We start from the raw sequence: 14,276 nt of genomic DNA, 5'->3' as shown, positions 1-14,276 counted from the left end.
CAACTAAAAAAACACATAATGTGCCTAAAAACAAAAAAAATATAGAATTTTAGCAAGCAGTGTTTAGTACAAGAAATAAACCTTGATATTAGCTGGAAAATCTTAAGAAAAAGATAACTATCTATCTATCTATCTATCTATCTATCTATCTATCTATCTATCTATCTATCTATCTATCTATCTATCTATCTATCTATCTATCTATCTATCTATCTATCTATCTATCTATCTATCTATCTATCTATCTATTTTCTTACGTTAACATTTTTTGGCAAGCTTTTTCCTTATTTAGATGAAAAATAAGACAGATGTTCAGACAGATAATAAGGCTTTTTTTTTTTTTTTTTTTTTTTTACTTTCTTAGAAATCATTTTTTGCAGTGACGAATTCTGATTGTTCAGATTTTGGTTTTTTTTGTTTTGTTTTGTTTTGTTTTGTTTTTGCAAAAAAGCTGATCTGTATCTGATTCAGTGCCACATTTGGAAGTGACCTGGATCAGAATTGAAAACACCAGATTCCATGTGATTTATGCTGTTTACACTGAAAAGATCTGAGCTGCATATGAGTTTAAAAAAAAATCAGATTTGGACCATTTTTACCTTCAGTGTGAATGCAGCTAATGTACACCCCATTTCAAACAACCAACACCAGAAATAAAGCATTTTAATATAGTTTCATATAGAAAATCAGAGTCCAGGGTACAGATAAAGTGGTAGCAAAACATGTCACAGCCAAGACCACATGATGAAAATTTAGTTTAATAGAATGATCTAGATTCTTCCGCCGTCTCCTCTCTTTCTTTCTCTCTGTCAGTAATGTTGTTCTTTTCTGATCCAGATTAGGGTCTCTCCAGGGCTTCACAGTCATAAATTGTGAACACCAAGTCCTGCAAAAAAAAGTCAAACAAAATCAACAATAGAGGATTTGTGTTTCAAGTTCAGCTTCAGTTTCCTCTTTCACAAATAAATACATGAAAACAACCACGTTCCCTCATGACACACTTACCTCCATTTATTGTCTTTCCAGTCTAATATTAACCTTAATAACTGCTGAGTAGAGACTGTTGTTTATCGCCGAAGCAATTAATAAAGTGAGCATAATGAGTGAATTAACTGCAGTGGTTCAGACACTGTGGCCTGGTCTGTACAGTCAGGTCATGACAGTGTGTTATAGGAAACCCCCCACAGACCCAGACTAGACTCCACAGTCCAGGTGAACAGAGACAAATATGTACAAAGTGTGTTTCATAATCTGCATCATAAACTCTGGATTATCCTGTAAAACGACCCCCTGACTGACCCACTAAACAGCAACTCATCTCATCAGGGTTTATTACAGGAGAGCCCAAACAAATGTGGATCAGACCTGAACCTGCTTCTGTTGACACATATGGAACCATACCATTTATTTTTTATAGTAATGTTCAATCTGATAACACAGACAGACCAAACTACAACAGTTTAATTTAAAAAAAAAACAACAACTCAGAGTTCGGGCATTTGCAACACTGAAAAAATCTGAATAAATGTTAACTGTGATGTAAAGTTCAACAGTATACCTTTTCAAGTACTAATACTTCATTACTCTTGTGCTAATACTACTGTTAAGTAGATTTGTCAGGTATCTGTATTTTGTGCAAACATGTAAAAGTACGTAAAAAATGGAAAACAAACCTGATCAGTCCCTGACAGTGTTTATTTTATAATCAACCTTTGTATTTACTTGTATTTATTTATTTAGTTACAGGACAGTGTGTATTGGCATTAGTTGCAACGAACAAGATGTATGCACCAGAGTTAGCAGAAAAGCTCATTTCCATCTGTATGATGTAGATGTCTGTAGACGTGTCAGTATGACTCAAAGGAAAAGGACATTGGACAGCAGAGGACCTGTGTCCCCTGTGGAAGTCATACTTTTCACTGGAACATACACAGTGTCTCAGATAAATACAACGCTCCAATTTCTGTCAGATATCAAGAAGTACCATGCATGGCTAATACTATATAACTATACTACTACTACTACTACTATTACTACTACTGTTACAATTACTACTTCTACTATTACTAATACTACCACAACTACAACCGCTACTATGACTACTACTACTACTACTACTATTACTACAATTACAACTACTACAACAACTACTACTATTTCTATCACTACTGCTACTATTACCACAACTACTTCTGCTAGTATGACTACTATGACTACTACTACTACTACTACTACTACTACTACTACTACTACTACTACTACTACTACTACTACTACTACTACTACTACTACTACAATTACAACTACTACCACAACTACTACTATTTCTATCACTACTACTACTACCACAACTACTACTATTACTATTACTACTTCTACTACTACTACTACCAAAACTACTACTATTATTATTACCACTTCTGCTACTACTACTGCTATTACTACTACTACTATTACTACTACTACTACTACTACTACTACTACTACAATTACAACTACTACCACAACTACTACTATTTCTATCACTACTACTACTAACACCACAACTACTACTACTACTACTACTACTACTACTACTACTACTACTACTACTACTACTACAATTACAACTACTACCACAACTACTACTATTACTATTACTACTTCTGCTACTACTACTGCCATTACTGCTACTACTACTACTACTACTACTACTACAATGACTACTATGACTATTACTACTACCACAACTACTATCATCACTACTACTACTACTACTACTACTAAATACTACTATTACTAATAAATGATCTATCTATCTATCTATCTATCTATCTATCTATCTATCTATCTATCTATCTATCTATCTATCTATCTATCTATCTATCTATCTATCTATCTATCTATCTATCTATCTATCTATCTATCTCATTCCATCCATCCGTCCATCCGTCTAGTAGTGTAGGTTGTGGGATTAGTGTATTCAACTCACAACATAGTTTGTTTAACGAGAACACAGTATGATGTGAATTTAACTTGAACAGATACGTGTTTTATTCTCTTTTTCATGGTTCCCTCTACTAAAGGTTCCAGTGTTGCAGAATAATGGGTCTGTTTTTCCATGGGGATGTCAAAACAGACCCACTATTGGAAATACATAGTCAGTATGGTGAGTAAAAACACATTTATTGCTTGAAGTCTAAGTTAAAAATGTTAATATCCATTCGAACTCATCAGTTTAGTTTGACCATATTCATTTGCATATCCATAGATCTGTAACAGAAGTTACTGTGGTGCAGTTCAGCTCCTGTGATAAAAGACAGATCTCTATTGTGTTTAATACTGAACCCACTTTGAGTCCCAGATTTAATTCTTTTTAACTGCTTTACAGCACAAAAGATACATCTTAACACTCCAATGGGAGGTTTATTCTATTAGGTGTATTTGGCCCATTTGTCTTGTCTTACCCCATGGCATTTCTCTGACATGATGATGAAGAGCTGTCTCAGAGTGACGCCCATCTTCCTCACGTCTCGGGTGTAAGAGCAGCGGCGTTGTCGCATGCCTTCCACCAGGGAGATGTAGGTCCTCATCTTGTACATCACACACGCGTTCTGACAGCATGAGCAGCAATTAGTGTCGGCGTATACGTGATTTACAGCCGCTGAGGTTTTCAGTCACAGTACAAAAATGTTGGGCAGGAGCTTCCAAAACAAAATGTGAACGATAAACAACAGTTAAAAGTTCACATTCTACAGTGAGTCTGAAGCACTGAAATGTTAGTTTGATCACCTTCAAGGTACATCGGGGTCCACATTCAGACCAATATGATCTCAAATGGACCGGACCATTAAAAATAACAGTGAAAACAGTAAATTTACATCATGAAAATGTTTACATCTACAAACTACCCTTTAAAAAAGGATGTGAAAAACATGAACCACAAACTCCTTAGAAAAAATAAGTGCAATTTTAACAATTTTATACATCAGTTTATCATTTACACATGTGCATTACAACTTACAGATCACAGTGGATCTACAAATACATAACATTTAATAACAGGCAGAATATTTATAAAATTACACTTCTCTTAAAACATTTCAGGTTGTTCATATTTTTTCAGGTTATTTATATTTTTTGTGGAAGGATAGTTTGGAAATGTAAATATTTTCATATAATTTTACCTTTTTACAGTAATACAAAGAGAAGAATTTGGAGTTGTCATTATTTATAGGTTATTATGACAGTATTTTACTTGAGATCATATTGGTCTGTATGTGGAACCTGAAGTAAAATGATTATGACATCATTAATTGTTAATATCTTCTGTGTCATTTTTGTATTTCACAAATACATCCCACGAGCTGACACACATCATATTAAAGGAGTTACATGAAAATTGAATGCAGTGACACATTCAAAAAATAGGGATAAAGTGACCATAAGATCTGTTCTTCACATTTTTACTGTGTCACTTGTTAACAATGATTTTGCTAATTGGAAAAAAAAAAGACCTGATTTTACTGAAATGAGGGACATTAATTCTAAATCTGATTTCGAGCTAAGTCAACATACAGCCTTTAGCAGCCTATCATACCAGCCTTTGAGTTCTATAATAAGAGGTAATCAAAATTCAGATGGTTTCAACACCTGGAAAAACAATTTGGTCCAGTCCAAAGTGATGCAAAGATGAAAACTGGAATTTTCACCAGATTGGAGAACATCACCAGTGATCATGTGTTCCCTCAAAACTCAGCTCTCTACAATTAACAGCCTGGGATTCATTCTGCAAATGGTGCAAAAATGTGCGGGCAAACATCGACCCTGAAATTATGACCAACTAGGTGTGAACATGATAAAAGCATATGAATGAATTTAAGCAGAATGCCACTTAAAGCTAGTTCACACATTTAATCTGTTATAAATGAGGAAAATAATAGCCCTGAACATTTGCTTTTGCACAAGTTCACTTTTTAGAATTACAGAAATATTGTGTAAAAGGTTTTTATGGTTTTTGTTATTTATAAAAAGACAAATATTTACATAAATGAGCATTTCTGACCATTTATACTGTAATTTCTGCATCACCTAATACACAAGTGTCAAACATGACCAAATCCGGCCCACCAAAGGGTCCAATCTGGCCCCTGGAATGAATTAGTGAAATGCAACAATTACACTGAAGATATTAACAATCAAGGATGTTTAAATAATTTTAGGTCAATTTGATCTAAAATGGGTCAGACCAGTAAAATACAAGTATAATAAACTATAAATAATGAAAAAAACAAAATTTTCTCCTTTTTTTATTGTACAAAAATAAATCAACAAAAGTAAAATTACACAAAAACTTTTACATTTACAGACTAGCCTTTTACAAAAAATGTGAATAACCAGAACAAATAAGAACAATGTCTTACGAGAATTCAGTGTATATTCAGTGAATATTCTGTCTGTTATTATATGTTTTGTGTATTTGTAGATCCACTGGGATCTGTACGTTGTAATGAACATGTGAAAATGAGAAGCTGAGGCAAAATAATGACATGAATTGTTAAAATTCCACTTTTTTTTTCTTAATTTCATTTTGTTCATGGTTGTTCATATTTTCCACATTTCTTTAAAGAACAGTTTGTAGATGTAAAACATTTTGATCATATAATTTTACTTTTTTTCCACTCTAAAACATAGAAGTTAGACATACAAATTTTGGAATTGATATTATTTATATATTCTTCTGTTATTATTTTACTGCTCCGGCCCACTTCAGGTCATTTTGGGCTGTATGTAGCCCCTGAACTAATATGAGTTTGACACCCCTGACCTGATAAATAGACCAGAAATTTCAATGAGAGACACATTTGATAAATAAGAACTTTTTTAAACCGTTGCATGCATCATGTTTATTAACTTATTTACTTTGGAACCCCATTAATTATTACCGCAGTAACACCTATTCTTCCACACTAAAACAAGCAAGACATTATTGAGAAAAGACAATAAATGAAAAAAACGTAAGCGCATATTTAGTTCATATGCTGGTTAGTATCACAAAAATATGTGTTACAGGACATTAAGACCAATATTTAATAAGCAGAAGAGCAGATTAGTAGATCCAGATTTTTTTTCTCTCTACAATTAAAAGACTGGGATTCATTTTTGCAAACAGTGCAAACTAAATGGATAAACATCAAGCCTGAGATTCTGACCGACTACTTTAATGCATATGAATGGATTTAAGTAGAATGTCACTTAAAGTTGTTTTCCTCCACACCTGGATTTTTTGAGCATGGACAGTGATTTCATCCAGTGCTGTTGGTTCTGTAGTGGGAAATGACATATGTTTATTCTGCATTAGGCTTGATGTTCATATGTATCAGTGAATTTAACCACTTCAGGATATATCATCATCAGATTGTGAATTTACAATAAAAGGTACTGGCACAAGATTGGAAAATTTGAAAAATGTTAAAAAAAAATTCATAAAAAAATTTGAACTTTGACATACTTTTCCCAAAATGTAATCAGATCTATTCTGAGTCATGGGTAGTCTATAAACCCAGTTTGGTATGAATTCAACCACTAGTTTTGCGGCTAAATTGTTAACAAACAAAGAAACAAACCAAAACAAAACCAATACTCCTTGGTAATAAATATTATAATGATCTCCCTAATGAAGGTCGATCCCTATTCTTGGTAATATAATTGGAATTTGTGTAGTAGTTTTTAATCATACTTACATGGACATCAAGATAGAGCTCAGGCATGTGGGCCATGCAGTAACTCTGTATGAAAAAGAGAATATACTCAAAATTAGAATGCTTTATTAATCTCAGGGGAAATTACCAAATTTCTTTTAATATTTCTGATATTAAAAATTGGTTTGATAATCAACATTTGTTGTAATTGACCCACAAAGACCCAGAGCTACTTTTGTGGAAGTTCCCACATGATTTTTCCTTCTAAATTTAACCTTTGTGAAGTGATTTATCACCATTTATTCTAATATTAACCTCTGTGTTTTTCATTGTTTCAGTAAAAATCTGGTATTTTTCTCTATTCAATTCACTGATCATGTAGATGTTCGTAGAAGCTCAGATTAGAGTTGAGGGTTATTATATCAAAAACAGAGGAAAGTGAAGAAAAGAGGGACTTTTTCAGGAAAATATATCATTAAGTGAACATAAGTCAAGTGTCTCCATCCACTGTCACTGACCAAATTCCATGGGTTTTGGTGAATCAATATTGTAGAAGATGAAATAATTAACAACTGCATTTTACACCAATTATTTACATGGATTGATAGGATTAGTGGATCAACAGGTATTTAAACAGTTTAGATAAGTAGATGATTTGGGTCGATGGTAGATGTTTGAGTCTTTATGGGTTAGAAATTCAATCTTGACCAAAAATCATCCATTAAACTCAAAAAAATAATGATTTTACTTCTATCATAATAATTATTTATATTGAATGATTTAAAAAAAAAAAAAAAAATATATATATATATATATATATATATATATATATATATATATATATATATATATATACAGGGTGGGGAAGCAAAATTTACAATATTTTGAGGCAGGGATTGAAAGACAGTGTATGACCAATTAGTTTATTGAAAGTCATGAGAATTTATTTGCCACAAGAAAATGTACATAATAGAAAATGTTTTTATTCTATGTGTCCTCCTTCTTTCTCAATAACTGCCTTCACACGCTTCCTGAAACTTGCGCAAGTGTTCCTCAAATATTCGGGTGACAACTTCTCCCATTCTTCTTTAATAGTATCTTCCAGACTTTCTCCTAATAGTTTTGCTCATAGTCATTCTCTTCTTTACATTATAAACAGTCTTTATGGACACTCCAACTATTTTTGAAATCTCCTTTGGTGTGACGAGTGCATTCAGCAAATCACACACTCTTTAACGTTTGCTTTCCTGATTACTCATATGGGCAAAAGTTTCTGAAAAGGTATGGATAATAGTGTTAGGTATGATTATGACATCAATATATGTTTGGTTTCAAAACAATTGACGTAGTGCCTGCTGAGAAAAAACAACTAAATGTTCATTGTAAATTTTGCTTCCCACCCTGTATGTATATAATGTTTTTGTCCATATCATGTAGCTCAAAGACCATGCATTGAAAGGAGATTGTTTTCTCTTTTGTTACATTATTCATCAATAAAATCCTTGAAAAAAATCTTTACAAACTGGATCAATAGGTATTATTGAGTTTAGATCAGTAGATACTTCTGGTTACCAGTGGATGTTTGGGTCTCTATGGGTTAAACAAAATGAGTATGAATATCACAAAACAATGCTGTAAATAAAATAAGGCCAATCAACTGTATAAGAATGAACACAAAACACAGACATAAATGTCAAATCTAGCCTTTTCATAACAAAACAGCCTGTGGATGTGAATGCAGGTACAGACTTACAGTTTCAGGGTCCCTCTTTAGGTATGACGCCCACTGGGTGAGCTCCCGTGCCATGTTCAGGACCTTGGTGTAGCATGTTTGTGGGATGAACGGGTAACTCAGCACCAGCGGCAGCAGAGACGTAACAAGCAACAGGTGGTAAAATGAAGCCATGACTCAGTGACACCTACTACTGCACTGACTCAGCTCTGTTTGTTTGTGTGGCCGCTGCAGCCACGTATGCAGACAGATCTGAACACAGCGTCTTTGTTTTCCAACGTAATTATCATACAACCGCTCAAAGAATAACAGATGACAGATGTATGTGGAGACTCCAGACACAATGACTTTGATTAGTGATGACAAATTTTTGCAATTTAAAAGCCTTTTGTTAGGAGGAATGATGATTTGATAAATGTTCTGATAGTTATATTTTTAAGCTTTTCTTCTAGTATTAAAGTCTGTTTGGTTCAGTGAAGACTGGACAAAACCACAGCCTATTAACTTGGAATAAATGACTTTAAATGACTATTGAACTTGTTTTAAACATATATACATAAATAATACATGCATCATGTATATATTATATAATAAATAATATAATATACACTACCAGTCAAAAGTTTGGCCACACCTGTTTTGTTGTTTTTTCTTCTTTGTTTTCATGACTGTTTAGATCAGGGGTGTCAAACTCATTTTAGTTCAGGGGTCATATTCAGCTAAATTTGATCTGAAGTGGGCCAGACCAGTAAAATAATAACATAATAACCTATAAATAATGATAACTCCAAATTTTTGTCTTTGTTTTAGTGTAAACCACCTCCCCCCCCCCATTAAATTATAAAAATACTTACTTTTATAAACTATCAAAAAAAAAAAAAAAAAAAAAAAAAAAACTGAAATTTAAATTAAAAAACATAAGAAAATTTAGTGCAATTTTAACAATATTATTCTTCAGCTTATCATTTCTGCATGTGCATTATGGATCAGATCTACAAAGACACTGAACACTCAGCAACAGGCAGAAAAATCATTAAAATTGTGCTTAATTTTCTTTAGACATTTCACGTTGTTCATATTTGTTTAGGTTATTCGCATTTCACTGTTTCAGGATAGTTTGTAAATGTAAATATTTTCATAATTTAATGGTATTTTTTGCAATATAACAAAGAAACAGAAAATTTAGTTGTTAATTCTAGATTTTTTTGGCTTAATTCAAGACATTTTTACTTATTGAAGATTTTTTTTTTTTTTTTTGGCTTATTTCAAGATTTTTTTTTACTCAGCTGAAGATTTTTTTTGCTTAATTGAATTTTTTTTTTTTTTGCGTATTTCAAGATTTTTTTTACTCAATTGTAGATAGATTTTTTGGCTTAATTTAAGATTTTTTGCTAAATTTGAGATTTTTTTGGCTTAATTGAAGATTTTTGTTTTTTTTTTATTTAATTGAAGATTTTTTTTATTTTTTTTTTGGCTTAATTGAAGATTTTTTTTTACTTAATTGAAGATTTTTTGGCTTAATTGAAGATTTTTTGCAAAATTTGAGATTTTTTTTGGCTTAATTGAAGATTTTTTTACTTAATTGAAGATTTTTTGGCTTAATTGAAGATACATACATACATATATACATATATATAAATATATATATATATATATATATATATATACACACACACACACACACACACACACACACACACACACACATATATATATATATATATATATATATATATATATATATATATATATATATATATACATATATATATATATATATATATAACTTAATTGAATTATTGAATTTTTTTTTTTACTTAATTGAAGATTTTTATTTCGGCTTAATTCAAGATTTTTTCCTTAATTAAAGCTTTTTTTTTTTTTTTTTGCTTAATTCAATTCAAGACTGTGGAAGTTTTGCACTTAGCAAAAACATCCCAGGGGCCAAACTGGACCCTTTGGTGGGCCAGATTTGGCCCCCAGGCCGCATGTTTAGCACCTGTGGTTTAGATTGTAGATTGTCACTGAAGGGATCAAAACTATGAATGAACACATATGGAATTATATAGATAAGGAAAGTGTGACATAACTCGAAGCATGTTGTATATTTTAGATTCTTCAGAATAGCCACATTTTGCTTTTATTACTGTTTTACACATTCTTGTCATTCTGTTGATGAGCTTCATGAGGTAGTCACCTGAAATGTTTTCCAACAGTCTTGAATCAGTTCCCAGTGATGCTGAGCACTAGTTGGTCATCTGTGGTCCATCTCATGTCATTTAAATGAGAAGGAGAGTCCAACCTTTTGACTGGTAGTGTACCCATCATATTTACATATGTATGCATAAAATGAAATTGTGATTTATCAAAATGGCTAGTTCACACATTTAATCTATTATAGATGAAGAAAATAATGGCCCTGGACATTTATTTTTTCATAATTCACTTCTTAGAATTTATAGTAATATTGTGTAAAGGGTTGTTATCATTTGTCTCTTTTTTAAAAAAGAAAAATATTAACATAAAGGAGCATTTCTGACCATTTATAATGTAATTTCTGCATCACCTAATAAACAGTCATTTCACTGAGAGACACATTTGATAAAAGATATATTTTTTAATCTGTTACATGCATCATATTATTTATTTACTTTAGATCAGAATTAGTTATGACAGTAACACCTATTCTTCCTGTAGTTCACATTAAAACAAGTAAGACATTATTGACAGGAGACAATAAATGAAAAAACTGAAGTGCAATATTTATTTCATATGAAATTACAGGACAGAAGTTACAGGACATTAAGACCAATGTTAAATTAGCATAAAACTGGATTATCTTAGTTTTGTCCATGTTCTTGAGAACAAGTTTAACACTTTTCATAACCGTCTCAGTTTTTTTTTGTTTGTTTGTTTGTTTGTTTTTTGCTCTTAACAATAAAACAAACAGAATGAACAATTTCTTGCTTTTCTTTCTAAACCCAATATGATAACTATACTTACTTGCAATAATAATCCAGTACCCTACTATCAAAACCATGCTTCCAGTTACTTTGGAATCCAGTTCTATACTTGGTGACCCAAATAAAAAGTCCAACTAAAACCTCTTCTTTTAAAAACAGGGCCAAATAATTATTATTTGACCTGAAAATAGAGGATATCCGGGCTTTTTTTTTTTTTTTTGTCCTGTACTAGCGCTGAAGTGCTGTTGTTGTCGATTGTTATCACTTTCTATCGTTATCTGGTAATGAGAGCTGACACTGTGGCAAACAGTTTTGATTACGAGATAAAAGAACTGAAATTGGAAAGGGAAGAAAAATAATGACCTTCAGCGCATCATCTAGCAAAGTTCATGTGGTGCTTGATTGCAGGCAAGTTTAGAATTTATAAACAAACATATATAAGTAGTGATAAAACAAGTTTTGTATGAGTAAATGCAGCAGTATTTCAGAAGACACTATAACAAATAACCAGGCATTTTAACAGTCTGAAAGCATAAAGCATCTACATGAATGTGTGCACTGCAAACAGAGAGCTTCACTAGAGTCACAACAGAGAAATTTTTGCTGGTGTAAACGGATACAAACCTTAAATTGGACTCTACAAACACTAGTTTGGCAGATGTCCATTGGAGATTAGCTCTTTTCTGATCCACTAGATGGGGCTTTTTCACAGATCTCTACTCTTAACTCCCCTGAACACCCTGAATATCCAGCATCAGTAAAAAAAAGTTCCCTTCCATAATTTGGAACTTTAACCTAATAAAAAATCAGAACCTAAAACACTGATTATTTTAGAATCAATCAATTAATCAATCAAATTGTATTTATATTGCACCACATAATAACAAAAGAGAGAGAGGAGGGGTAAGGAAGGAAAGACAGGGAGACACATGGATGCACAGCAAACTGAACTGTAACTGATATAAACTAGAACTGCTGTTACTGGTATAACCACCAATAACTAGTACAACTACCTATAACTGCAAATACAACGACTCCAAATACCAACAGTGGATATACTTCAACTGTAGCTGTGAACAGCAATAGAAAGCTCTACCCTCCATGTAACTATATGATAAACACCATCACAACAATATGGATAAATGAGTAATAATGATGGAGGCAGGAGACGAGGAGAAGCCGGTGGAGACGTTGACACTCAGAAAGTGGGACAGCGCTGACCCCAGCCGGTACCACCTGCATGGAAATCTGTCTGCGTCCAGCTGTGATTTGACACTGTCATCACTCACTTCATCTACAACAACAGCACACTTCTTAAAACTGCCAAGAGCCAATAGGGAGGCGGTCTGGAACCTGAGCGATGGCCGTCTCCTCTCAGAGTGTGTGTGGAGTCGTGGGGTTCTGTCCCCTCCCTCTGTATCAAGATAAATGGCCCACACGCAGAGTGTGTTCTTGGCACGATGGAGCCATGACGGGGAAGAAAATGTGTGTGTGCACTGTAAGCACATCTTTCATCCCACACAACACTGCTCAGCCTCTCCTTTTGACCTTGGCTTATTCTGTTAACAAGGAACACCAGTGACCATGCAGCTCCAGCTGGACCGATGGGTCTTAGAGTTCGTCGAAGTTCACCCTTTAACCCCTAACGTATCTGTGGTGAGCGTTCCTAATCTATGATTTATTTGAAATATTCCTAAAAATTCAACTGTTTGCTCAGTAGGAAAAATTTCAAAACATGCGGATAGATAGACCTTGTGCTTTCCATAGACGTCTGAGCATGCTCAGTGTACCCCCACTGCATGTGTAATGGTAGGCAAAACACAGAGCAGTGAGGGAGACCAACTCACTATGAAAATGGACGGTTTGGGCTTTTTCTTTTTTTTTTTTTTTTTAACACAGTTTTTTTTGTCGTTTTTAGCTTACCGGCTGAGAGGCCATAAGCTGTTGTCATCATGTGGAATCTGTGTCATGTCTGCTCCCAGACTGTGCCTGTCTTTTCTGTTTTGTCTGTCATTTCCTGTTTTATTTTGTTAAGTTTCCCTCATGTGTCATGTCTGGTGTTTTTACTTCCCCTCCTTGATTGTTTCACCTGCTCCTGATTACCTGACTCCTCCCTGATTATCTCCACCTGTGTCCAATTGTCTTCCCGCCCTCTTGTGTATTTAAACCCTGTGTCTTCCCCTGTTTCTTTGCCAGTTTGTGTTCTACCTTTGTGTGCTCACTTACCAGCGTTTTTGGATACCTGTCAGTCTGTCTGCCCGTTTTGCTTTCTGACCACCGATTCTGCCTGTTCCTCAGGTTCTGACCTGGTTCGTACATCGACTTCTGATTCTGCCTATTCCCTGATTACCTCAGCCTCCAAACGTGTTACCTTGTGTTTCGACCCTCGCCTGAACTTTGACCGTGAGTAGCCTATCCCTCATGTCCCGTTGCCTCCTGAATTGCCCTCCTGTGTATGACCTGGCTTGTTTTTTGACCATCCTCTGTTTTGCCCTTGTCAGGGTGTTGACAGGAATCCTCCGGCTCGGCCGTGCTGACCATCCATATTCCCCGCTCACAGCCCGGACGAAGAGTCCTGTATCACACGCCTTCACAGACGTGTTAACTTTTTTGTGCTGTGTTTTTACTACTGTGATTGTGTTTAATAAACACTCTCAATTGGTCATCTGTGTTCTGGTCTTGCATTTGGGTTCAGCCTTTGTACTAGTCCCATTACAATCTGGTGTCGTCGTCATCTGTTGTCCGTTACAAAAACTTCCATCGTCTTCTTCTCTGAAACTACAGTACAGTTCCGATTGACTTCAAACTTGGTATACAGCTTCTTTATGATGATGTCAACAAAAGTTAGTGAAATTATTTGGATCCGGATCTGATTCTAGATTTGGTGCCACTTTGAAAAAT

General features: G+C 33.9%; 1 protein-coding gene across 1 annotated transcript; it reads right to left on the bottom strand.

Annotated features, from left to right (window-relative positions):
* Window positions 1–646: 646 nt before the first annotated feature.
* On the bottom strand, window positions 647–8,634 carry cytl1 (cytokine like 1). Its single transcript, XM_030154764.1, has 4 exons — window positions 8,434–8,634; window positions 6,723–6,767; window positions 3,447–3,593; window positions 647–886 (listed from the first exon to the last, which is right to left on the bottom strand). Exons 1-4 carry the CDS (start codon window positions 8,584–8,586, stop codon window positions 839–841), a joined length of 393 nt encoding a protein of 130 aa, XP_030010624.1. The 5' UTR covers window positions 8,587–8,634; the 3' UTR covers window positions 647–838.
* Between the last annotated feature and the right edge of the window lie 5,642 nt (window positions 8,635–14,276).

This window comes from Sphaeramia orbicularis, chromosome 14 (genome assembly GCF_902148855.1).
Source record: "Sphaeramia orbicularis chromosome 14, fSphaOr1.1, whole genome shotgun sequence".
NCBI lineage: Eukaryota > Metazoa > Chordata > Actinopteri > Kurtiformes > Apogonidae > Sphaeramia > Sphaeramia orbicularis.
The sequence above is the reverse complement of the archived record's forward strand: the minus strand, read 5'-3'. Positions and strand labels throughout refer to the sequence as shown.

Coding starts and splice junctions, on each gene's coding strand:
- cytl1 (XM_030154764.1), bottom strand. CDS start 8,586: ATGGCTTCATTTTACCACCTGTTGCTTGTTACGTCTCTGCTGCCGCTG. Junction 6,768..8,433: donor TAAAGAGGGACCCTGAAACT/GTAAGTCTGTAC, acceptor TTTTTCATACAG/AGTTACTGCATGGCCCACAT. Junction 3,594..6,722: donor AGCTCTATCTTGATGTCCAT/GTAAGTATGATT, acceptor TCATGCTGTCAG/AACGCGTGTGTGATGTACAA.